The following is a 27,905-nucleotide window of genomic DNA, read 5'->3' on the forward strand; positions in this document are numbered from 1 at the left end:
TTTATTTTAAAATCTTTAAGTATTGCTTTAAGTAATAACTGGCCCATGTCTAACCTCCCACAGGGAGATTCAAAGCATATCCGGTTGCTTTTGTGACACAGGTCTCCAATTTGGCTAAATCTCTCCTTAGGAATAGGTTTGATCCTTGACACTTTTATGTAGGAGAATAAGGGAAGAGATTGCCATAAGTGCATCTCGGATGATGAGGAGGCTGAAAACTCCAGAAAATCACACCATTCTTAGGGAGATATCTATGTATGACCACTCTAAATTCTATCAGGAATATATTTCTAGAAAATGTACACTTTCTTCTCTTATAGGCAGGCATGCTCCTTTTTGGCACATAATCCATGTTACTGTGAAGCATCTTTTAGACTGCTGACCAATTTTATTGCTACACAGCAGTGGAGAAAAGTAATGCCACTGATCAAACTAGGATATCATGGGTATTGCTAGTGACTGAACAGAATTAAAAATATTTTGATTAATATGTACATACCTGTATATATATATATATATATATATATATATATATATATATATATTACACCCCTCACATTTTTGTAAATATTTCATTATATCTTTTCATGTGACAACACTGAAGAAATCAAAAAATGGGCAATCAGCACAAACAAAAAGGAATCAAAATAAAAAACTAAATTGCAAGCTGAACACTAAAAAGATTAATCACATCGCCTCAACGTCATTCAAAATAAGATATAAGTGCAGCGCAATTCATATAGAATAGTCTAAATAATCCAGAAGAGGAACCAATAGTCCCATAACTTGATTTGGAGAAGCCATGTAAGAGAATGAATTCAATTCACTAGCAGCTCTCACCAGAGCTTCACAGGTTGCCACTGGAGTCCTTTTCCACTCCTCCATGAAGACATCACAGAGCTAGTGGATGTGAGAGAGCTTGCGCTCCTCAACCTTCTGGTTGAGGATGCCCCACAGATGCTCAAAAGGGTTTAGGTTGGGAAACATGCTTGGCCAGTCCATCACCTTTACCCTCAACTTCTTTAGCAAGGCAGTGGCGGAGATGTGTTTGGGGTCCTTATCATGTTGGAATACTGCCCTGCGGCCCAGTCTCTGAAAGGAGGGGATCATGCTCGGCTTCAGTATGTCACAGTACATGTTGGCATTCATGGTTCCCTTAATGAACTGTAGTTCCCCAGTGCCGGCAGCACTCATGCAGCCCAGATCATGACACTCCCACCACCATGCTTGACTGTAGGCAAGACACACTTGTCTTTGTACTTCTCACCTCACCTGGTTTCCGCCACACACACTTGACACCATCTGAACCAAATAAGTTTATCTTGGTCTCATGAGACCACAGGACATGGTTCCAGTAACCCATGTCCTTAGTCTGCTTGTCTTCAGAAAACTGTTTGCAGGCTTTCTTGTTCATCATCTTTAGAAGAGGCTTCCTTCTGGGACGACAGCCATGCAGACCAGTTTGATACAGTGTGCAGCGTATGGTCTGAGCACTGACAGGCTCACCCCTACCCCTTCAACGTCTGCAGCAATGTTTACAGCACTCATACGTCTATTTCCCAAAGACAACCTCTGGAAAGGATGCTGAGCATGTGCATTCAACTTCTTTGGTCGACCATGGCGAGGCCTGTTCAGAGTGGAACCTGTCCTGTTAAACCACTGTATGGTCTTGGCCACCTTGCTGCAGTTCATTTTCAGGGTCTTGGTAATCTTATTTTAGCCTAGGCCAGGGGCGTTGCTAGGGGGCAAAAAGACCAGGGGCTTCAGCCCGAAGTCCAAGGCCGGCACGGGGGGGGCTCTAATGGCGTTTTTTGGCTGGGTGGTGGGGTTGTGTGGCAGGGGGTAAGCTCACTTGCTGGTTGCTGCTTGGCTTACCAGTGCCCATCAATGCTGACCACTAAACTGACCTACCTACCTACCTGACACACACTGACCTACCTGATACACACTGACCTACCTGACACTGACCTACCTGACATACACACACTGACCTATCTGACATACACACACTGACCTACACTGACCTACACACACTGACCTACCTGACACACACTGACCTACACACACTGACCTACCTGACACACACTGACCTACCTGACACGCACTGACCTACACACACTGACCTACACACACTGACCTACCTGACCTACATGACACACACTGACCTACCTGACACGCACTGACCTTCCTGACACGCACTGACCTACCTGACACGCACTGACCTACCTGACAACACTGACCTACCTGACACACACTGACCTAGACACACTGACCTACCTGACACACACTGACCTACCTGACACGCACTGACCTACCTGACACGCACTGACCTACCTGACACACACTGACCTACACACACTGACCTACACTGACCTACCTGACATACACTGACCTACCTGACACGCACTGACCTACCTGACACGCACTGACCTACCTGACACACACTGACCTACCTGACACACACTGACCTACATACACTGACCTACCTGACACACACTGAACTACCTGACACACACTGACCTACACACACTGACCTACCTGACACACACTGAACTACCTGACACACTAACCTACATACACTGACCTACCTGACACGCACTGACCTACCTGACACGCACTGACCTACCTGACACACACTGACCTACCTGACACACACTGACCTACATCCACTGACCTGCCTGACACACACTGACACACACTGAACTACCTGACACACACTGACCTACACACACTGACCTACCTGACACACACTGACCTACCTGACACACACTGACCTACACTGACCTACACTGACCTACCTGACATACACTGACCTACCTGACACGCACTGACCTAACTGACATGCACTGACCTACACTGACCTACCTGACATACACTGACCTACCTGACACACACTGACCTACCTGACACACACTGACCTACATACACTGACCTACCTGACACACACTGACCTACATACACTGACCTACATGATATACACTGACCTACCTGACATACACTGACCTACATGGCATACACTGACCTACCTGACACACACTGACCTACCTGACCTACAGTGACCTACCTGACAGACATGCACTGACCTGGTACCTGACATACACACACTGACTGACCTACCTGACCAGAAGGAGACAGACTTCATGTGTCCAGGTCCTGCAGCTGCAGCTCAGCCATGGTGCAGGTGGGTGAGGCAGCCAGAGGAGAGGAGGAGAGCCGCCCATCCGAGCTCTGAGCGGGGATCAATGTGGCACGGCAGACCCCTTTGTAATTCCCACCTTCTGGAGCCTTCTTCCTGTTCCACTCACAGCGAGCTGGGAGAGGGCTGAGATTGAAGGAGTGCAGGCGCTGGGGAGTGCTGCTCAGGGTGGCGGTGGCGGTGTCTTCTCTCTCTCTTCCTCCTGGGCTCTTCCCGGCTGCCGAGGTATCCCCCTCCCTGCTGCTCTGCACTACCGGACCGGACCAGCGGCAGGACGTTCCAGTACAGAACTCGCAGGCCAGGCCCCACTAGAGCAGAGGAGGAGAAAGTGCAATCCTCCTCCGCTTTGAATGCTGGGCAGTGTGGGCACAGTGGGCAGTGACGTCACTGATTGCTAGCCGCTAGGCGGCTATAGCAACCAGTGACCAAGAATAGAGTCAGGCGGGGGCGGAGCTGGAGCCGGAGCCATCGCTACCACGGCTCAGTCCGCCCCTGTCCCCTGCATTCGTCCCTGGACTGGACAAGAGTCTCGGGGCTATTGACCCCAGGCTCGGGGCTGTAGCCCCAATAGCCACCCCCTAATGACACCTCTGGCCTAGGCCAACTTTATGTAGAGCAACAATTCTTTTTTTCTGATCCCCAGAGAGTTCTTTGCCATGAGGTGCCATGTTGAACTTCCAGTGACCAGTATGAGAGAGTGAGCGCGATAACACCGAATTTAACACACCTGCAGCTCCCCATTCACACCTGAGACCTTGTAACACTAACGAGTCACATGACACCAGAGAGGGAAAATGGCTAATAGGGCACAATTTGGACAGTGTTACTTAGGGGTGTACTCACTTTTGTTGCCAGCGGTTTAGACATTAATGGCTGTGTGTTGAGTTATTTTGAGGGGACAGCAAATTTACACTGTTATACAAGCTGTACACTCACTACTTTACATTGTAGCAAAGTGTAATTTCTTCAGTGTTGTCACATGAAAAGATATAATAAAATATTTACAAAAACGTGAGGGGTGTACTCACTTTTGTGAGATACTGTACATATACAATAGATAGTCTTGCGAGCAACTAGAATACAATCTGTGTAATATATGCAAGCAGCAAGTAACACACTACCAATATAAATGTGCAAATAAAGCTCAAAACAAATAATGCTGCGCAGGTGTTAATAAATGTATCCATTCACTTAGTGTCTCAATTCTCCTGTGCCAATATGAGTGCCAGCATAATAACATGTGAATAAACAATAATATAATACAATAATATAATACATTCATGTATTTTTCTTCTTATAATAATATAAATCCTGTGCTTAAGTGCAATTTGGCGCTCTTTCTCTCTCACATATACCGAGTCATAATGGAGGTACATCAATGGAGCAACGAGGAGGAAAGCGCGATCTGTTAGTCCGGGGTGACTAAAAAGCTTTATTTGACTAAACTTAAGTGTGAGGTCACACTCTGTGAGGTGAGCGCATTTCTTATGGGGGAGCACTGAGGTGAATGGATACAAAGCACGGATTTTTGAGGATTTGTGAAGTCTCAACAAGTTAAAACTTTTTTATGATATTATTCATTAACTATATAATTGCATGTAAGCATGGGATTTATATTATTATAAGAAAAAATATACATAAATGTATTATATTATTGTATTATATTATTGTTTATTCACATGTTATTATGATGGCACTCATATTGGCACAGGAGAATTGAGACACTAAATGATTGGATACATTTATAAACACCGGTGCATCATTATTTGTTTTGAACTGTATATATACATGGGGCATTCAAGTCAAACCCGCGGATATCTACAGAAGACTTTAAACACAGTAAGGTGATGAGACACTCAGCCACAGTAAGACATTTGAATGGTGTAAACATTTCAAAGATGGCCGTACATCCATCAGTGATGATCCTGGCCGTGGTGGTTCCCTGCCCACAGCAGTCATTCCTGTGAGCATTCAGCGCGTGGAATGCCTGATCCTGGATAAACGACACATAATCTGTTTTGAAATTGCACAAGAGACAAATCTTTCTGTGGGAACGGTGAACACAATCATTCACGAACATTTGCATTTTCAAAAAGTTAGCACATGCTGGGTACCAAGACTTTCCATGTGACGAAACCTGGGCACATCAATTCACTCCGAAATCAAAACGAGCATCAAAGCAGTGAAAGCATGCAGGCTCACCACCACCAAAATTTTTTTGAACAATTGCGTCTGCAGGTAAAGTGATGGCAAGTGTTTTCTGGGACAAATGTGGTGTTATTAATGTGGATTTTCTACCCCATGGTGCTACTATCAACAGCGAATATTACTGTCGTGTTCTGAGTAATGTGCATATGTGTCTGTGGAAAAAAATGGACTGTGTGATCACTAAGGGTGTCCTGTTCCTCCAAGACAATGCACAAGCTGCTCACCGCACTACATGCACATTACAGAAAGTCGGCTGGGAGGTATTGCTACATCCCCCTTACAGCCCAGACCTCGCTCCGAGGGATTTCCACCTGTTTGGACCCCTAAATGAGTTCCTCGGAGGTCAGCGTTTGAGCACTGCTGAGGAAGTGAAGCAGGCTGTCCTAGGGTGGTTCAGGTGTACTGACAAATCTTTCTATGCCAAAGCTCTCCAGGCATTAGTTTAACTCTGGGATACAGTAAGGGTAGCAGGGGAGTATGTCAAAAAAATGCAGTTTAGACTCCTTGAAAATTGTTCTTTTATTATATAAACTCAAAAGTCCCGGTTTGACTTGAAGGCCCCTCGTGTGTGTGTATATATATATATATATATATATATATATATATATATATATATATATTAATTATATATATGTTTGAAATGGCTATATAGCAGGTTTCCTGGCATTCAGCTTTATCCTCTGGTAAGTAGCAGAAGATATTTCATGAAATAACAGTTGTACTTGTCCATAATAGGCCATACACATGTCTGATTATTGTACTGCCCATTGTGTGCTCAACAAGATGCCTGGCAGTAATTAAAACAATCTGTCAAGCAATGAATTCATTCAGCATGTTGATTGCAAGGTTTACATTGTCATAATTTTTCTCTTACCATCCAGTATTGAACTCCACATGAGCATCAAAAAATCCAACAATCGGTGCACTGGCCGCCTTCCATCCTTGTATCCGAGCACGAATTAGTCCTTCTCTTCTTGTATTACGGACTATTTTCACAAGACCTGGATATCTCTTATTAACATACTGGTCCAGGTTAAATTTCAGTTCAACTATAAAGTGAAACAAAGAAACAGATCCATGACGACACTCTACATGGTAATATTTTCTGTAAAATATTTTGAAATCATATTTGTTTGAATACATTTTCAGTACCCAAAATTATTTTTATACATTTTAAACCAGTATTTTAACATCCTGAATAATTGATAATATTTAGGTACTGTCAACAAACTAACCAGTTTTAAAAAAATGATTGCAATAATCTATGATTTTATTATTATAACATTAGATTACTTTACTAGACATATAGTAAAATATAAAGTTTAAAATAATGTAGATTATTAGTAAGGATTATGACTATTCTGTTAGGCTGGGTTCACACCGTCCCCGGATCTGTGTCACAGCAGGGGTCAGGTGCGTCCTGCTTCACCATTTCAGGTCCGATTTCAGCCCGAATTTTGGGCTGAATTCGGACCTGAAATGGATCAAAAGACGCACAGTATTTTTCTACAAGACGCACCGGACCCACTGCGAAGATATGTGAACCAGCTCCATAGAGAGCCGGTCAAAATCTCCTGCTATTGTGAATTGGATGCGGAGAACCCAGCCTTAAATTTTTTCTATATAGCCTTGTATTAACCCTTAGTAATCCTAATTAGTTTTTATTAACTCCATTTTCTTCCTTTTCTTATTCTTTTTCCTTTCTTATTATTTATTTTTTGTGATGTGTTTCTTTCTACAATTAGTATTTCCACTTTTTTTTACCTTTGTACAATTTATTCATTCGTTTTTGTAGCCTACCATAGTTCTCAGAAGGAAGAATAAACACATTTTATCATAATATGAAACAACTGATTATGTTTTACCATTCTCCTTAAGACTGAATAAAACTAGTTTGATCACATTGCATCCCCCCTCCTCTATGTTGGGGGATACACACAGTTTTTAGTGTACCCTTTCCTTTGTCAGTGTTTAAAGGAACTGCTGGCAAATATAAACTGTTCAGAATTTGTCTAAAATGTAAAATATATAAATGCATAAAACTCTGCTTGAATCTGTGCTCCGAGGACCAGTTATTGTCCTGCTGGGCACTGCCATCTTAGCTTTTGCAGAATATAGGGAAGGTGCTTCCAGGCTGCCAATTGGGAATTCCAGATCGAAGACACATCTGCCCTTCCTGTGAAAGTCAAGTTTGGCTGCTCTTTGCATATGTCAGCAGATGAGGTTTTGGTTAGATATGGAGATAAGAGCTTAGCTGCTGACTTTTGAGGGAAAAAAAATCAACATTTGCATATCAGTAACAGAGTTGTTTAGTCTGCTTACATTGCACATTTTGGGAAATGGAGGAGAACATTTAACACAGCTGATTGGGCAGATTATAAGAGTAATACTTTACTTCTATGCTTATTATTTATATGTTTATTTATATTCAACCAAGTGATACAACTTTTAATCACCATAAAATGTTGGCTACAAAAAGCTTAGCTAAACGTTACTGGCGGTATTCCAAGAATGCATACAGTGGGTAAAATAAGTACTGAACATGTCACTATTTTTCTAGGTAAATATATTTCTAAAGGTGCTATAGACATGAAATTTTCACCACATGTCGGTAACAACCCATGCAATCCACACATACAAAGATACCAAAACAAATATGTTCAGAAATTAAGTTATGTGTAATAAAATGGAATGACACAGGGAAAAAGTATTGAACACGTTAACTGAAATGTATTTAATACTTTGTACAAAATCTTTTGTTGGTAATGCCAGCTTCAAGACACCTCCTGTATGGAGAAACTAGTCGCATGCATTGCTCAGGTGTGATTTTGGCCCTTCAAACCTTTTGGTCTTCAAATCTTGAAGGTTCCATGGGCCTCCTCTATGAACTCTGATCTTTAGTTTTTTCCATAGATTTTGTATTGAATTCAAGTCAGGTGATTGGCTGGGCCATTCTTGCAGCTTTATTTTCTTTCTTTGAAACCAATTGAGAGTTTCCTTGGCTTTGTGTTTGGGATTATTGTCTTGCTGAAATGTCCACCCTCATTTCATCTTCATAATACTGGTCGATGGAAGCAGATTTTTATAAAGAATGTCTTGGTACATTTTTCCATTTATCCTTCCTTTTACGAAATTAAGTTTTCCAGTACCGTATGCTGAAAAACAGCCCACACCATGATGTACCTACACCTAACAAACTTCACTGTTGGTATGGTGTTTTTGTGCAGTGCCATTTGACATCCAAACATGTTGTGTATTATGACATCCAAAGAGTTCAATTTTGATCTCATCTGACCAGACTATATTTTCCCAGTATTTCAAAGGCTTGTCTAAATGTTGTGCAGCAAACTTTAAATAAGTTTCATCAAGCTTTTTCTTCAGCAATTGTGTTTTGTGTAGTGAGCCTGCATACAGATCATGCAAGGAGCACCTGGTCGTGGCTGGTTTATGGTGAAATGATGTTCTTTCCCCTTCTGGATTATGGTTCCAACAGTGCTCACTGGAACATTCAGAAGTTTAGAAATTCTTCTGTAACCAATACCATCAGTATGTTTTGCAACAATAAGGATACAAAGGTCTTGAGAGAGCTCTTTGCTTCCACCCATCATTAAATATTTGTTGTGTGACACCTTAGTAATGAGGTACCTTTTTATAGGCCATCAGTTGAGGCTGAACCAGCTGATATTAATTTGCACTGACAAGGGGCAGGATTTCTTTCTAATTACTGATAGATTTCAGCTGGTGTCTTGGCTTTCCATGTCTTTTTACACCTCCTTTTTCTTCATGTGTTCAATACTTATTCCCTGTGTCATTCCATTTTATTACACATAACTTAATTTCTAAACTTATTTGCTTTGGTTTCTTTGTATGCATGGATTGCATGGGTATTTACCGACATGTGGTGAAAATTTTATGTCAATAACACCTTTAGAAATATATTTACCTAGAAAAATGGTGACGTGTTCAATATTTATTTTACCCTCTGTATACTTGCTGTCAGTTGCGTGGAATGGAATGGTGGTATGAAGATCTATAAAGTAGTTTCTCCTTGTTAACATAATTTAGAACAGGGGTCCTCAAACTTTTTAAACAGGGGGCCAGTTCACTATCGGTCAGACTGTTAGAGGGCCGGACTATAGTTCGGACGCGCTGTGATAAAAGTCCCGCCCTCCTCCTACCTAGACCAGCTTGTGGCTCATTCTAGGGGGACAGTGGGATGGACAGGGGGAAAGTAGGATGGAGAGGGGGACAGTGGGATGGAGAGGGGGACAGTGGGATGGAGAGGGGGACAGTGGGATGGACAGGGGGAAAGTAGGATGGAGAGGGGGACTGTGGGATGGAGAAGGGGACAGTGGGATGGAGAGGGGGACAGTGGGATGGACAGGGGGACAGAGGGATGGACAGGGGGACAGTGGGATGGACAGGGGGACTGTGGGATGGACAGGGGGACAGAGGGATGGAGAGGGGGACTGTGAGATGGACAGGGGGACAGAGGGATGGACAGGGGGACAGAGGGATGGATGGGGGACTGTGGGATGGACAGGGGGACTGTGGGATGGACAGGGGGACTGTGGGATGGACAGGGGGACAGAGGGACTGTGGGATGGACAGGGGGACTGTGGGATGGACAGGAGGACTGTGGGATGGACAGGGGGACAGAGGGATGGACAGAGGGATGGGCAGGGGGACTGTGGGATGGACAGGGTGACAGAGGAATGGACAGGGGGACAGAGGGACTGTGGGATGGACAGGGGGACAGAGGGATGGACAGAGGGACTGTGGGATGGACAAGGGGACAGAGGGATGGACAGAGGGACTGTGGGATGGACAGGGGGACAGAGGGACTGTGGGATGGACAAGGGGACAGAGGGACTGTGGGATGGACAGGGGGACAGAGGGATGGACAGGGGGACAGAGGGATGGACAGGGGGACTGTGGGATGGACAGGGGGACTGTGGGATGGACAGGGGGACAGAGGGATGGACAGGGGACAGAGGGATGGACAGGGGAACTGTGGGATTGACAGGGGGACAGAGGGATGGACAGAGGGATGGACAGGGGGACTGTGGGATGGACAGGGGGACTGTGGGATGGACAGGGGGACAGAGGGATAGACAGGGGGACAGAGGGATGGACAGGGGGACAGAGGGATGGACAGGGGGACACTTACACATATGGACTTGCCTCTGACTGTCTCCCCGACCTCTCAGTTCTCACTTCTTCCTAGTAGGCTATTCCCTGAAGCCTACGCTCTCCCTGCTGGACTCCTCTTCCTCCTCGCTGTCCTGGGACAAGGCGAGCGTCCCCTCCACGCCTCCTGTCTGCCATGCCAGTGAGAAGTGAATCCGCGGGGCTGCACTGGAAACTACACTTCCCAGCGTGCTCACGGAGCCCTCCATAGAGATGACTGGGGTGGGGGAGGCGGCTTGTGTAGCTTGTCTGAGCAGAGCGGACATTCTCCCCGCCGGAACAGAGTGGACCTGCCCAAGATGAGCCGACCTGGCCCCGGCCCAAGCCAAGCGGATCTGCCCCCGTCCGTGCCGTTTATTAGTGTGGCTGTGTGTCCTGTCAGGAATCCGGCCCTGGGTGGGGTGGGCCGGATAAATGTCTTTGGCGGGCCGCATGTGGCCCACGGGCCGTAGTTTGAGGACCCCTGATTTAGATAATTGGGTATTGTATAGATTATAGGTACATTACAGTCTAGGGCCATATGACCCATAAGGTAACCTAGGAAGGCCCGGTGGGTGCCTAGAAAGCCGTCATTAAATAGCTGAATGTTGCCAGGGAAAATACAGTCAAACATAAAATTAATTTAGGTAGACACAGGTGAAAGAGCTTGCTGGAACATAATGTTTATTTTCACAGCACTAATTCTGTGCATCAGACTTCCTAGCTCTACTAATCCTTTTGATCAATGACAACCTAGTTTCCTGAGCCTCCTATATTTGAGCCTAAATTATACAGATTGTTGCTGTTCACAAATTCTCCATTTGAAAACATTAAACATGAACAGAAATGCCCATTAAATTAAACATAGTTTAAAGCATTCATATAATTAATCAGCCCTACTGCAGTTTTGGAAGGGTATGACAGAATGACTGGGTGAGTAACTATGAAGGGCCTGCTCAATTTACTTCTATGGAACAACATAGACAGCTCAAATTAGGGTGACTATAGCATAGTATAAATCTTTAATGAATACCATTTTTTTTTTTTTTTTTTAGCTTTATATTTTACCTAAACATAATGCTTACCATCAGCAATATTTCAAATTAGGTTCGTCAGGTTTTTTTTTTATGAGAAAAGTTGTTGTTACAAAAATACATATAATCTATTGCTCAACTGCAGGGTCCCTGCCACACAAAATGATACTTTCAGTAATATTATCATATTATTTTTAGGAGCAATATTATTGCTTTGGCCAGCCAGTATAACATTAACGAACATCTGCTGTTGGTTGCTAAAAAATAGCTTTTGTATCTCTATAAAATAGGAATTGGCACTGATAATCTTGTGAGCAATGTTATGAAATAAGCAGCAGGGATTATAGCATTGTCTGTCCACTTTCAACACTGTAAGTGGTTTCTGGCTTCATTGTCAAGGTGCCTTGCTAGCTTGTGGACATGTCATTTTCAGTAAGAATATATTTCTAGGATGTATCGGTGAGATTAATTATCCCTAACATACCCTAACTCATATGCTGTTAATGCGTCATATGAGTTAGGGTATGTAGTATTCATGGTACATACTGGGTGATACAGAATGATTATCTCTTTAAACTTGGACTTAGTTATAGGGATCTCTCACCATAACTGAGATTTCACTTTTGTCTGTTTTTCTAACTTCTCATGTTTTTTGGGAATTGTATTGGTAGGGTATCTCCACCTAAATTTCCATTACTACCTAGATATTATCGCTGGATTATGCATAAAGTTGCACAAATGATTGTTCAAATCAGTTTAAAGAGGGTGATATCCTTGTCATGGTCTAGTGACAAAAGTTGAGGATGCAAAAGATAGAATTGCTACAAGTGATTTGGTTCATCAGTGGCCACGCAAAATTGAGATATCATATTTGAGTGTATCTGTAGTTAAATAAAATAATTCCCAATGATGCTGCAATTCTACCAATTAAACACAACTGCAAAACAATTGAATAGATGGGTGAATTATTTATTGTGGCTTTTCAGATTATACTATTTTTTATGTTGGATTAATCACTGATGTAAACTTATTTCTATGAACTTCTGATAGGGTTTTACAGTGGCTAAGGGATTAGAACCTTTTTCCTTTTGAGCTAAGATCCAGACTTGAGTTTAATCCCTACAAAGTTTATGTTCTTGCCATTTCTGTTTGTGTTAGCTCTGGTGTCTTCCCACAATCCAAATACACTCCAGTGGACAAAGTGGCTTCCACCCAAAACTGGTCCTTCATTGCGTGTGATTGTGGTAGAGACATTAAATGGTGGGATGGGGACTATGTCAGTATTTTACTATCCTCTGCAAAGTGCTGCAAAAGGTTGTCAAAACTACATTTATAAACAAAAAGCATAACTTGCTAATCTACAAGGGGAAGTAAATGATCATATTTTTTTCCATACAGTGGAATTGAACAGAATAAGCACTCTAATGATATGAAAAGTTGACGTGGTTGAAATAAGGAGAAACCAAGTTATAACTGACCCCTTGGATTACCTTGTAATAGTTGCAGAGAGTAGATTGCCTTCAATCACACCATTTCATCTACTCAATGACTGAAGGTTAAAGAGTGCAATTTTGTTTTTAAATAGCATATTTTGCACTTTCAATCCTAACGCACCTTATAACAATCTTTCTAATGCAACGAGATGGAACCAACTTATATATAATGAATGGGAGGTGTGTGCCTATTTGTAACAGAAACTTACCATTGTCACTATTATCATCTACAAGAATGATCTCTTTCAGGAGATGAGATGGAGTGTGGTTGACTACACTGTGCACAGACCGTAGGATTACAGATAAGGCTTCATTTACAAAGATGAAGACAACAGCAATTTGAGGCAGATCATCGGGGTAGTTCATCTGCTTGCACCTAAAAGAGGACAATTAAAAAGATTACAGTAAGTAATTTTTAATGACTTTTAATCATATGCAGTTACCATGAAAAGAAGTTGGAGAGGTTGCATATGTCAACATAGGAGGTGATTTACGAAAGCCTTGCGCCATCAGTAGAGGCGCACGGCGAGGCGCAATGCACATTTTCATATTTACTAAATGGTGCGCCAGTAACAGAATCCCCCATTTACTATAGCGATCTCTGCACACGAGAAAATGCAGTCTGTGCACCAATATGGACATGGCGCACGGCATCTCCAAATCAATATTGACAGAAGATTGAGGTGTCAATAATATGGGGTGATGTGAGGAAGTTTAGTAACAACTGCCCAAGTAACAAATATGCCCAGAATAGAATGCGAAAGTAACTTTTTCAGAGAAAACCTGCTTTGCCTGCAAGTACGTTTGGAACTGCGTGAGATCAATGTAAACAGTGCTCCTGCGGCTGTTGTGCTTGTTCACATGCGTTTGTTCACTGCGCAGCCAAAATCTTTGTAAATGTTAAGCAACGTACATGCAGTTGCATTGGTTGAATGGGCGCACCTCTAAACTTGACACATTTTTTTTTTACGCTGGTTCACCTTCATGTATTTTTGTAAGGAAATTTACACACAGGTCATGTTAGCATGTTACATTGCCAACATGTGACATGCACCTTGTTAAAATTATGTAAAATGACTCATTCCTCTAGCTCCTCCTAAAGGGCATTTAACCTTCCTCCTCTAATGCATACAATTTCCTTGGGTAGCTTTTGCTTTTAAAGGGGAACTCCACACACACACTCCATTTTTCAATGCTCTTGTCTCCCCCTTCTAACCCCTTGCATTTCCATGGGCTAACTTTTGCTTTTAAAGGGGAACTCCAAACTCCATTCTACAGTGCTCTTGTCTACCCCCTCTATCCCCTTGGATTTCCATGGGCTAACTTTTGCTTTTAAAGGGGAATGCCACACTTCACTCTATTCTCCAAAGTCTGTGAGCTGCCTTCACCAATCCAAACCACTTCCTTTTTCAGAGCGTACAACAGGGCCAGGTAGGAAAGGGGCAAGAAGAGCGATCGCCCAACCCCCTCCTGAACCATACAAGGCCACATACACTCAACATAGCTGGCTGCCTTTGGGACATGTTGGGCTCAGCCCAATACCAACCACAAAGCACCCCAATCCAATAGTTTAAAGGGGTTTTCCACATTCTGTTAAGCCCCCTGTCTGCAGCCCCCCACAACCCCAGCCTAAGGTTGTGGGGAAGAGGTCCTTGTCCCCCTGAATATGGGAACAAGGTGGTTGACTTTTGGGGTGCCGGAGCCCCTCCTGCCCCCAAGCATTCACCCCCCTTTCTTGGGCTGGCTTGCTGTGTGTTTGGCTAGGGGTTTGTTAGTGTGTGAGAGGGGCACAATATTCTTTTAGTTTGGGGTGGTATTTTGCACGTGGGGGTTCTCATTTTAAACCTTAACAGACCCAAGTGGCCTTGTATGTATTGGGTGCAGGCTATTTTTTGTTTTGGGTTGTAATCTTGCAGCTGCAATGTAGACTTGTAGGTTTTTCTCTAAAGCTGTACAATCTTTGAAGCAGCATTTTGGATACATGCTACAGATGCACCACTTTACAGGTAGAGTAAGCCCCCCCCCCCCCCCAAGTTACTAGCTTTTAAGCAATTTAGTATTTTTAAAGGCACTTCTCCTTGTTTTGTTTTTGGAGTCGTCCAAATTGGTGACAGTGATATATGTCCCACACGGTGGGACCTGGGCCCCCATACCCATTTTAAGGCCAATAACTAGAATATAAGCCAGCCAAGTGGGGACTCGCAAAATTAACAAGTCAGTTCCCATAGACTGCAATGGTATTTGTTGTATAACTTTTGCCCATGTTAGGCTCTTTGTTTGCCCCCCTGGACCGGGGGGTGTTTGTGCCATCTGTCATTTTGTAGCATGCTGGATGATGTGCTTAATTTTGGACAGGGGGTGGCTTATTTTGTGCTAGCTGCATTTGAGTTGTTCTGGGCATGCTCAGGGACTTTGTTTTTTTGCTGTGGCTTTTGGTGTGTGAAATGCATTTGTATTGATCTGGGCATGTTCAGGGACTTTGTTTTTTTTTCTTTTTTTTCTTTTTGGATTTTTCTGGGCATGCTCAGAGAGTGTGTTTTTTGGGTTAGTAACTTAAGGACTTCCTTAACAGGTGTACCCACTTTGAAGTTCTGCCTCTACATTGGGTGAACTTTTATTTTGTGTATTTCATGTGTTTTCAATTGCCTCATTAGCACACAAACCCATGTTATATAAAGCTTGCAGATGGCATTCTTTACCTTGCCCTGAAAAGAGGCAAGATTGCTTGATGGTGTGTGTGTGTGTGTGTCAAGAGAGTACAAATGGGTGTCCTTATAGTGTTTGTAACACATGTATTTTCTCTTTGTATTTTGTTTGTTATGTCTTTGATGTCTTTGCAAAACAGATGTGTTTTAGAGCAAGTATTTTTTTTTTGGGGGGGGTATTTTTCACTGAAATATTTTTGATGTTGTCGATCTGTGTTGTTTGTAGGTTGTTAGTTTCACTTTGATTTAATTGTCTGTGCTGCATTATTTTGCAAAATCTTCCTCAAGCTGTTGTGACTACTAAATGTTTAAATCCTTAAGAGACTGTCCGTTTGTGGATGCAGTCCTTTTAACTCCTGTTAATTTCCTCTGCAAAATGGTCAGACCTCCAAACCATATTCTGTTAGTGTCTCAAATTAACATACATGTGTTTTTTGCTTTCCTTGCTCTTTTCCAAGTCCTGTTTTGTTGACCAATAAAATTTGTAGCAAATTTTTATATTTTATGTGTTTTGTTAATAATAATTTGTTTTGCAGATGCATGCTCAATCCAAGTAATGCATTTTACACTCCCCCCCCCCCAAACAAGTTTCATGTAACAGATTTCCCAGCTGCAGCTTAACTAGGATGATTGGCATGGAAAAATAAAAAAAGGTGTGATTTGTCTAAAAGCTACTTTCCTGGTGCCTTCATGGTAACATATGCATGGATTGTGCGTATGCTGCCATGGATAGGAACCAGGAAAGGTAAATTACAGAGAGGTAAGTATTACATTTTCCATTTTAGAGCAGTGGTTCTCAGCCTCAGTCCTCAAATACCCCTGACAGGACATGTTTTGCAAATTTATCTTAGCTAAATAGCTGTTCAAAATACCAAGCCATTGACTCTGATTTAAAACACCTGTGCAAGATGAAGGTAAACCTGCAAACATGACCTGTTGGGGGTACTTGAGGACAGGGTTGAGAACCACTGATTTAGAGCACTGAGCTAAAATCTAGCTCAAGACAATCCTATTCTATTTGGGGGCATTTGAGGGAAACCAAGTGCGTGTTAGAACCCCTGCTTATCTTTTTTAGGTTGGGCTTTGTGTCCCTTTCCGGAAAATTGGCTTCACTTCCTGTCACATAGCCAAACAGAAAGTGAGGGTAAAACTCTACCAATGTCTTTCCTTGGGGACACACAGGTCAATCTAACGCGTGTCCCCATTAGGCAAATTGCACTCTAGCACTTTGTTGTGTACACCCCAAATGATTTGGTATTTTGGGTTTATTAAAGGTAAATCCACTCTGCAATACAAGTGTACTGCCTGTAAATCTGAGGGGAAGCACTGGCAATTTTATCATCCAATCATGTAGAAACAAAGATGCTGTTTTTTAAACTTTCGTTGTATGTCCACCTCGAATTTCCAGGAACTGCACTACTACAAGTGCACTTGTAGTACAAAGTGGATTTGCCTTTAGTAAATAAACCCCAAAGTCCAAGATACCTAATAATTTGGGGTGTACACAGCAACATGCTAGAGTGCAATCTACCTAATGGGGAAACTATTTAGATTGACCTGTGTGTCCCCAAGGAAAGACATTGGTAGGGTTTTACCCTCACTTCCTGTTTGGCTATGTGACTGGAAGTGAATAAATTTGAAGGAGAAACTGGCAAAATTTGGGAGTTGTCTTCACCCTATCAGGGGTGCAGACATCCCCAAAAACTGACAAGATTTCTAATCCCTCTACACTATATCCCCAAGCAAAAATAAGAATGGATTTTATTTAGTTTAACTTTGGAAAGACACATTCCTAAGTTTAACTGTGATGCATGTCAATGGCCCATTTAGGCCTTGTTTAATAGAAAACACCAGTTGCCTTTCGCTATAAACATTTGTTAGTCCAGTCCTGGAAATCTGCATTTGCTTTACTGTCCATTTCCATAAAAATTGGGTTCCTGCATCCAGATGCGCCAAATGGATCTAGATGCATGTCCGCTGTACATGTGAGATGTGCAACTGCTGTGTGTGTGGAAGTATGTACCTGCGGCGCATATCTGGTTCCTGGAAGCAGTGACCAGCACACAGGAATGACATCACGCCCCTCCAGGAAGTTGCTTGTACTGCTGCTAATTTCTTCCCACCACCATGTCCCGCTCACTGTTCTCTGAGGAAGAGATGATCCTTATTTGCAAATTAAGATAATTTTTGATTTATTTTTACATGGGGTGGTTTTTGTGTGGGTCATGTGTGTATGTCTAAATGATTTGGCCTGAAAAAAAACACCTACTTCTTGTGTACAGATTCACTTCCAGGCCAATGTATAATGTATATTGCTTCTTGCTTCAGTGCGTGTGTATATATAGATATATCCATATATATAGATATATCTATAGATGTAGGTTCTTGTGTCCACCAGCAGAGAGAAGTTGGGTAGATGCCACATTCCCAATTCTGGAGGCATAATAATGGTCTAGCACAGGGGTCTTCAAACTACAGCCCTCCAGTTGTTCAGGAACTACAATTCCCATCATGCCTAGTCATGTCTGTGAACGTCAGAGTTTTACAATGCTTCATGGGATGGGTAGTTCTGCAACAGCTGGAGAACCGTAGTTTGAAGATTTCTGATCACTCTGGCATGTCTTGAAAAAATGGTGTTTTTTCATGTGCCTTGCATAATGCCCAAGAAATATTGTTAGGAAAATACAATGGGTCATGGCACTTAAGATGGTCATGCACTATGCAATCTGATTGGTTAATCTATGTACAACTCGACATTTAGGCAAAATAGGTAATAGGAAGACGCACTTGAACAATTTATTCAAAATATAGGAAATAAAACAGGCTCTTGCACTAAATCTAATTTATTTAAGATCTAACTGATTGCAGTGTATGGTCACCTTTAAAAATCAAGATCTGAAAATATTAATTTATTGGGTTTAGAAAGATATATTAGAAGTGATAGGAATGAGATTAGCATCAAAAGGGTTAATTAACTGATTACACCTACTAATTGCCTAACAAGACACATACAATGAGATGAAATTAACCAATTGTATCGGTCGTGCGCTATTATCAATGAGAAAACCGCAGTTACCCTAGCGCCAGTTGCAGTTTACATATGCGGGTATTTATTATCATTTTTTGCGTTTCAATGTGCGCAGGTTCGCACGTTCAATTAATGACTTTTCCGGCGCACCAATTAATGTATGAACTGGTGCAATGCCTTTTTCTTAGTAAATCACCCCCATAGTCAACAATCAGTTTTTTGCACACATCATCACAGACAATCCCATAGAGTTTGTAGCAATGAATATAAATGGAATGCTTTAGCAAGAGTGGATGTCTGCTCAGTTTTATACAGAACTAGCACATGATAATGCGTCTGCATCTACTGATGCAGATCTCTAGTTAGAGAGCATCTTACTATAACAATACATATTTTACTCATGAGTTTGAAATAATCTCTGTCAATAGCCAGGGTAATATAAGCAAGCACAGTATTAAAATCAAAAACCAAGTGATGCACACCTGAGGTTCACACATTTCAAGGGGCATACCCTTTTCATCAAAGCCCAATGCAAACCAGAGGATTCCCCCATCCACCTCATCTATGACTGAACCATAGGCTGCTTTAGGTTCTGTACTCAAGCAGCAATTAACTTACCAGTGTCCTTATCTACCACAGCTTTTTCTACAGGATCATTGGAAAAGTCACCTTCATATTACTAAATGCTAATTAACAAGGAAAAAAAATATACACATATATATATATATATATATATATATATATATATATATATATATATATATATATATATATATATATATATATATACAGTATCTCACAAAAGTGAGTACACCCCTCACATTTTTGTAAATATTTTATTATATTTTTTTCATGTGACAACACTGAAGAAATTACTCTTTGCTACAATGTAAAGTAGTGAGTGTACAGCTTGTATAACAGTGTAAATTTGCTGTCCCCTCAAAAAAACTCAACACACAGCCATTAATGTATAAACCGCTGGCAACAAAAGTGAGTACACCCCTAAGTGAAAATGTCCAAATTGGGCCCAAAGTGTCAATATTTTGTGTGGCCACCATTTTCTAGCACTGCCTTAACCCTCTTGATTTACCAGAGCTTCACAGGTTGCCTCTTCCACTTTTCCATGATGACATCACAGAGCTGGTGGATGTTAAAGACCTTGAGCTCCTCTACCTTGCGTTTGAGGATTCCCCACAGATGCTCAATAGGGTTTAGGTCTGGAGACATGCTTGGTCAGCCCATCACCTTTACCCTTAGCTTCTTTAGCAAGGCAGTGGTCGTCTTGGAGGTGTGTTTGGGGTCTTTTTTAAAGTGTGAAATGCTGCCCAGTCTCTAAAGGGAGGGGACCATGCTCTGCTTCAGTATGTCACAGTACATGTTGGCATTCATGGTTCCCCCAATGAACTGTAGCTCCCCAGTGCTGGCAGCACTCATGCAGCCCCAGACCATGACACTCCCAACACCATGCTTGACTGGAGGCAAGACACACTCCTCACCTGGTTGCCATCATACACGCTTGGCACCATCTGAATCAAAGAAGTTTATCTTGGTCTCATTGGACCACAGGACATGGCTCCAGTAATCCATGTCCTTAGTCTGCTTGTCTTCAGCAAACTGTTTGTGGGTTTTCTTGTGCATCATCTTTAGAAGAAGCTGCTTTCTGGGATGACAGCCATGCAGACCAATCTGATGCAGTGTGCGGCGTATGGTCTGAGCACTGACAGGCTGATCCCCCACCCCTTCAACCTCTGCAGCAATGCTGGCAGCACTTATACGTCTATTTCCCAAAGACAACCTCTGGATATGACGCTGAGCACGTGCACTCAACTTCTTTGGTCGACCATGGCGAGGCCTGTTCTGAGTGGAACCTGTCCTGTTAAACTGCTGTATGGTCTTGGCCGCCGTGCTGCAGCTCAGTTTCAGGGTCTTGGCCTTCTTCTTATAGCCTAGGCCATCTTTATGTAGAGCAACAATTCTTTTTATCAGATCCTCAGAGAGTTCTTTAGCATGAGGTGCCATGTTGAACTTCCAGTGATCAGTATGAGAGAGTGAGAGCGATAATACCAAAATGTAACACACCTGCTCCCCATTCACACCCGAGACCTTGTATTACTAACGAGTCACATGACACCGGGGAGGGAAAATGGCTAATTGGGCCCAATTTGGACATTTTCATTTTGGGGTGTACTCACTTTTGTTGCCAGCGATTTAGACATTAAGTGGTTAATGGCTGTGTATTGAGTTATTTTGAGGGGACAGCAAATTTACACTGTTATACAAGCTGTACACTCACTACTTTACATTGTAGCAAAGTGTCATTTCTTCAGTGTTGTCACTGAAAGAAGAGATATAATAAAATATTTACAAAAAATGTGAAGGGTGTACTCACTTTTGTGAGCTACTGTATATATATATATATATATATATATATATATATATATATATATATATAAAACAAGGAATAACACATATAACACGTCCCTTTTTTGCAAAATTAAAGGACATTAGAGGTCACCTCAGAGTTTTATGACCCACGTAAAAACTCTCATTCTACTGCTCTGTGCTTTTATATGGCTAGGGAATTCCTCTGGGTCTGCTGATTCTTAAGAGTTTTAATTGACTGTCTGTGGGGGTTGGGGTTATTTACTGCCATTTTATAAAAATTGCAGGCACAAAAAGGTTAAGACCATTTTTTCTCAAATATTTTTCTTCCTTTTTACCTTTGGAAACTGTCACTGTAAATTAGTTCTACCAGCATTAGAACAGGAATGAATGAACAGGTTTTATATCATTCCGTCAACCATTTTTACAGATACAGTTCTAAATGTGTTGTAGTTTAGAAACACTTCAAATGATGTGTTAGGTTTTTTTTTTTTGTACAATTATTTATAGCACAATGGTGCTGAAAGTTTAACAAATGTAATCTGTTGATGTTATTTACTCAGCTCTAAGCACCTTATAATCTACCAAGATCCTATGAATTTTCATTACACCATGGTTTTTCTATCTGATTGACTGGGCAGGAAAGACCAATACCATGATTCCTGCCAGTAGGGGTTTTAAAATTTAGAGCTGATATATAATTAGTAACTTCCTTTAATCCATGTTAACAAAGAATCCCCTCAAGGCCTATTATAAATATATGTCTTTAATTACAACCTCAAAGAAATTAAAATGAGTATCACAATTTAAAAACAGCGTAGCTGTGTAGGGTTCTGCCCACACAGCCGCATAATTTATTCATGAATGAACTATAAGTACCCTCTTCCACCATGACAGATGACTTGTACTTCTCAATGAGCTTTGAGGGAGCTCATCAGCGCTCTCGTAGTTCACTGACACTTTCTGCAGCTGAGTAATTGTCTGCCCATCCGTCACCTGTCAGTGTCTGCAATAGCCTGACATTGTACCCATGAACTACTGATCGCTGGTGCAATGCTATGCAGGCTCCATGGTAAAAATAAATAAACAAATGCACATTTTTTTTACCTGCAAAATCATGTGTATTTAATATTTTTTTACAAAAGGTGAAGTAAACCTTGAAATTTAAATATTTAGTTTGGACCTCACTGATCCAAACAAACTACTAACAGATGCAACAGATATGTGCACTGTATAAATTGTAGCCTTAACTACATAAATTATACAGCGCTGCGTTCTGGCAATGGAATGGGAACTTCCCTTCCCACTCCTGCAACAAAATTGAGTCAGGCTGAGTGCTGTTCAACCATTCACAGCAAGCTTTGTATTCTATAAATTAATACAACTCTTCCTTTGATTGGCTGAGCCAGAGATCAAGATGTTATCTTAACCTCCACCTAAGCCAACCAAAGCAAGCTTTGTGCTCATTCATGGAATACAAAGCTCCCTGTGAATGCCTGAGCAACACTCAGCCCACCTCAGTTTTGTTCCAGGAGTGGGACAGGAAGCTCCCATCCTAATGCTGGAGCACTGCACTGTGGGATTTATTTACTACAATCAGGCTCACTTTTGCATAGAAACCAATCAGCTTCCATTGCCAAAGCTTAATTGAACAAACTGAAGTTAGAAGCTGATTGGCTACCGTGCACAGCTGCACCAGATTCATCTGTTTTAGTAAATCTACTCTTGTATACTTTATATAGTTAAAGCTACATACAGTTCATAAAGCGCTGACCACCTATGCATGTCTTAGTAAAGTAGATAGTTAGTTTGGACCAGCTTGGTCCAAACAAACTATTTAAACTTCACTAAAACATGGAGACCAGCTTTAACTGTTTGGCCTAATTCACACTGGCAGTATCAAACCTGCTTTATATGCATTTAGAACACATTTCCCAATGCCAATTAATGCATGTAATTTATTTTCAATGGTATCATTTAGACTTTGTGTTTACCTCTATTTACCTGCATTCAGTTTAGCTGTGTTTAGAGAAAATAGAAATCTGTGCATCCAGGACCTTTTTAGACATTTTAAACCCAGATTTAGGAACTTCTAAACACAAGAATAAAGGATGTGAGAAGCATAAAAGTTACTTCCCAGATAACTTCTTAGCTTTTCTAGATGCAAAAGTGTCAGTGTGAATGAGGCCTTCGTGTCCCAGCAGTCAGGGCACACATGGTTGCGTATAGAGATGTCAGGGCTATTTTTAGAACCCTGATGTTTCATTCCACTGCAACCTAAGTGTCCCTGAGGCTGATAGGGCACATGCAGCAAGGAACGCAGAAATGAGTCCACAAACTTGTACATGTTATATACAGCTACGTTTGATGTGTGTAACTAGATTTTTATTTCGAAAATCTGTTACTGAAACAATAAGTTGTTACTTTTATTTGTTCCAAAATTTGAAGGTCCTTTTTTATACTCTCGTGATCCCTTGCATTAATGTGCGGTATGCTGCATGTTAACGTATATTGCATTAGGGCAGCACACCGTAACAGATCAAAAAAAGGACATGACCCATTTTTAGCAATGCAATGAATGACCTTGCAATGCATTGCACATAGAGCAGGTGCACTGCTATGTATTTCAAGAACGTCCACATATTGCTGTAATACACAAGTCCAACGCTAAATATCCTAAATAATACAAAGTTGCAGGTAGGTGTACTTTGTAAAGGTTTTCCAGACCAGTAAAACTGTATTCACTTCAAGCAGCAGTACTTAAAAGGGCACCTGCCCCACCAGAGTTACACAAGTGCTGCAATTGTTAACTTTCTGACAAAATTATTAGTTGCATAGCTGTCTCTAGCTTTAATGCTTTCCAAATCACTGTCCTGGAAGAAGCGCCAAGTATGTGAAGTCAGAACTTCTGAAATACATTATTATTATATTATTATACAGGATTTATATAGCGCCAACAGTTTGCGCAGTGCTTTACAACATTAGGGCAGACAGTACAGTTACAATACAATTCAATACAGGAGGAATCAGAGGGCCCTGATCGTTAGAGCTTATAATCTAAGAGGGCTTCTATGACCATGGCTTCTATGGACCAACACAATTGTACATAAGAACTATTTCACATTAGTCATTGTTTCTGTACAGTGCACTGATGATGACCAATCAACCTGAAAAAGCTGCATGCAGTTTGTAATAAATGGACCTATAAGGTAAAGCTGTATTTGTAGTATTAACCAGAGGTTCCGGATGTGCAGTTGGCCTAGGGGCTTAAAGGAATAGCTTGCATATTCCACCCATTATCATAAAATGAAGAAAAATCCTTAATTTTTTTGACCTGAGATGGAAGTGAGGTATAAGAAGGCTCTACTGTGTTTAATAATATAGAAATATCCTCTTATCTGCATTGACCATTAAAAATGAGCACAGGTTCACTCATCTGTTAACGGGTTTAATAATAATAATAATAATAATCAAACAGTTATTAAGAGGTTTATTTTTTTGATTTATCAAGGGAAATATTGCAAATAAAATGGATGATGGGCTTTGTAAAGGATTTGCTGAATGAAGGAAATTAACTGCTGACTGCTGAATCCATTTCTCTTCAGACAGTTTGAAATATTTCAGGTTCCAGCAGAGAACAATAGGAAAGCCTCATCTTTAAATTTATTTTCTGCACCTGACTCACAGATCTCTTGAGGTATAAAGAAAAGATGGCACTTTAAAAATGTCAGCCTTGGTTAAGTATCTCGGTAACTCACACAAGGCCTTTCATGCCTCTACATTTTTCCTGGGGATCCTTGACTGGAGAAAACCTTTACTGTGTTGATCGGTCAAGAATCACTTTTTGGAAATAATTTCTGTCCAGGTTCTACTCACTAGGAATATGCCTGGTTTTGATGGTTGTAGAACCTTGTACCACTGTTTCATATCTGCTGATCATGCAAACGAATTTTAGGTTGTTCAGCAGAATTCCAAATAAAAAAATAATGCCATGATTTTGTTATTCCCTGCACTTAACTCTAGATACAGAGATCATTATTATACCCATTGTCTAAGTGTCAGAGTCAGACAGTTGTGCAAACAGAAGTGTGAAAATATTTTCTGTGCAAATTCAGCCTTACTGCAACATATGTGGTAGAGAACAAAGATTACCAACCCAAAACCCTCTCCACTGCTGAATACCTGATCCATAAATCAGTAAATAAACAAGATTAAGTTAAAGCGGAGTTCCAACTGTTAAAAAAAAAAACGTTTTTGGATGAATATCTTTATTTTAAAACTCTTATTAATAGCACACTTGGCAATTTTCATCTTGCTTGAGGGCATGTGAAGACCACAAGCACTATCTTCCAGGCTCTGGTGCAGCTGAGCGACCAGTATGCACTGCCCATTCTTGCACATGTGCAGTATGTACGGCTCGCAGCGCCGTACACTTCTGACGTTGCCATCACAAGAGGCGACGTCGTCAGAAGTGCCCGCCCCATTGTGATGCCAACAAAGACCTCGGCGCTGCCCACTGACTCCTGGGAAATGATGACACACATCTCCCAGTAGCACTAGCGAGCACGGGTGCCGAGGGAAATGACATCAGGCACCAGGGAGAGGAAGAGGCAGATTCCAAGGCACCCCTTAGCAACAGACATGAAAACGTGAGTAAAAAAAAAAAAATTCCAAATGTTGTTTATTAGGTTTAATGCTGCTGAATAATGCAAAGTTAAATGTATGGGTGGAACTCCGCTTTAAGTTGTTTTTATGTGTAAAATAATTGTAGGCTGTGACCCTCTTGTTTAGCCAGAATGCTGGGACCAATGCTATTTAATTTCTTCATAAGGATGGAGGATGGGGTAAACTGTGGGGTTCAATCTCTGTATTTGCGGACGATACTAAGCTAAGTAGGGCAATAACTTCTCCGCAAGATGTGGAAACCTTGCAAGAAGATCTGAACAAATTAATGGAGTGGGCAACTACATGACAAATGAGGTTTAATGCGGAAAAATGTAAAATAATGCATTTGGATGGCAAAAAATATGAATGCAATCTACTCACCGGGGGGGGGGCGAACCTCTGGGGGAATCAAGGATGGAAAAGGACCTGGGGGTCCTAGTAGATGATAGGCTCAGCAGTGGCATGCAATGCCAAGCTGCTGCTAACAAAGCAAACAGAATATTGGCATGCATTAAAAAGGGGATTAACTCAAGAGATAAAGCGATAATTCTCCACTCTACAAGACTCTGGTCCGGCCTCACCTGGAGTATGCTGTCCAGTTCTGGGCACCAGTCCTCAGGAAGGATGTACTGGAAATGGAGCGAGTACAAAGAAGGGCAACAAAGCTAATAAAGGGACTGGAAGATATTAGTTTTGAGGAAAGAAACGTTTTTCTCTGGAGATGAGATGCTTGAGAGGGGATATGATTTCAATTTACAAATATCTTACTGGCGACCCCACAATAGGGATAAAACATTTCCGTGGAAGGGAGTTTAATAAGACATGTGGCCACTCATTAAGGTTAGAAGAAAAGAGGTTTAACCTTAGACTGTGTAGAGGGTTCTTTACTGTAAGAGTGGCAAGGATGTGGAATTCCCTTCCACAGGCAGTGGTTTCAGTGGGGGGGCATTGATAGATTAAAACAATTATTAGATAAGCACCTGAATGACCACAACATACAGGGATATAAAATGTAATACTTACATATAATCACAAACATAGGTTGGAGTTGAAGGACTTGTGTCTTTTTTCAACCTCACCTACTATGTAACTAAAAAAGAATTAGGAACTTACAGTACACCGGAGTTTACAAAGTAAATCATACCGAAACAGAGTTGTTATTTTAATACATACAGTATTTCACAAAAGTGAGTACACCCCTCACATTTTTGTAAATATTTTATTATATCTTTTAATGTGACAACACTGAAGACATTACACTTTGCTACAATATAGTGAGTGTACAGCTTGTATAACAGTGTAAATTTGCTGTCCCCTTAAAATAACTCAACACACAGCCATTAATGTCTAAACTTCTGGCAACAAAAGTGAGTACACCTCTAAGTGAAAATGTCCAAATTGGGCCCAAAGGGTCAATATTTTGTGTGGCCACCATTATTTTCCATCACTGCCTACACCCTCTTGGGCAAGGAGTTCACCAGAGCTTCACAGGTTGACACTGGAATCCTCTTCCACTTCTCCATGACGACATCATGGAGCTGGTGGATATTGGCAACCTTACGCTCCTACACCTTCCATTTGAGGATGCCCCACAGATGCTCAATAGGGTTTAGGTCTGGAGACATGCTTGGCCAGTCCATCGCCTTTACCTTCAGCCTCCTTTGTCGTCTTGGAGGTGTGTTTGGGGTCATTATCATGTTGGAATACTGCCCTGCGGCCCAGTCTCCGAAGGTAGGGGATCATGCTCTGCTTCAGTATGTCACAGTACATGTTGGCATTCATGGTTCCCTCAATGAACTGTAGCTCCCCAGTGGCGGCAGCACTAATGCAGCCCCAGACCATGACACTCCCACCACCATGCTTAACTGTAGGCAAGACACACTTGTCTTTGTACTTCTCACCTGGTTGCTGCCACACACCACACGCTTGACACCATCTGAACCAAATAAGTTTTTCTTGGTCTCATCAGACCAGAGGACATGGTTCCAGTAATCCATGTCCTTAGTCTGCTTGTCTTCAGCAAAC

The 27,905-nt window shown here is 41.6% G+C and overlaps 1 protein-coding gene across 1 annotated transcript in view; it reads right to left on the bottom strand.

Annotated features, from left to right (window-relative positions):
- The window catches only part of GALNT9 (polypeptide N-acetylgalactosaminyltransferase 9), a 433,263-nt gene that overhangs the window by 243,869 nt on the left and 161,489 nt on the right, over positions 1–27,905 (bottom strand). The window contains exons 3-4 of the mRNA XM_073628324.1: positions 13,310–13,476; positions 6,279–6,453 (exon numbers count right to left, since the gene is read on the bottom strand). Coding sequence (XP_073484425.1) covers positions 6,279–6,453; positions 13,310–13,476 — 342 coding nt within the window. The remainder of the gene's footprint in view (positions 1–6,278; positions 6,454–13,309; positions 13,477–27,905) is intronic.

The sequence above is a fragment of the Aquarana catesbeiana genome, linkage group LG01, assembly GCF_042186555.1.
Source record: "Aquarana catesbeiana isolate 2022-GZ linkage group LG01, ASM4218655v1, whole genome shotgun sequence".
NCBI classification, from domain to species: domain Eukaryota; kingdom Metazoa; phylum Chordata; class Amphibia; order Anura; family Ranidae; genus Aquarana; species Aquarana catesbeiana.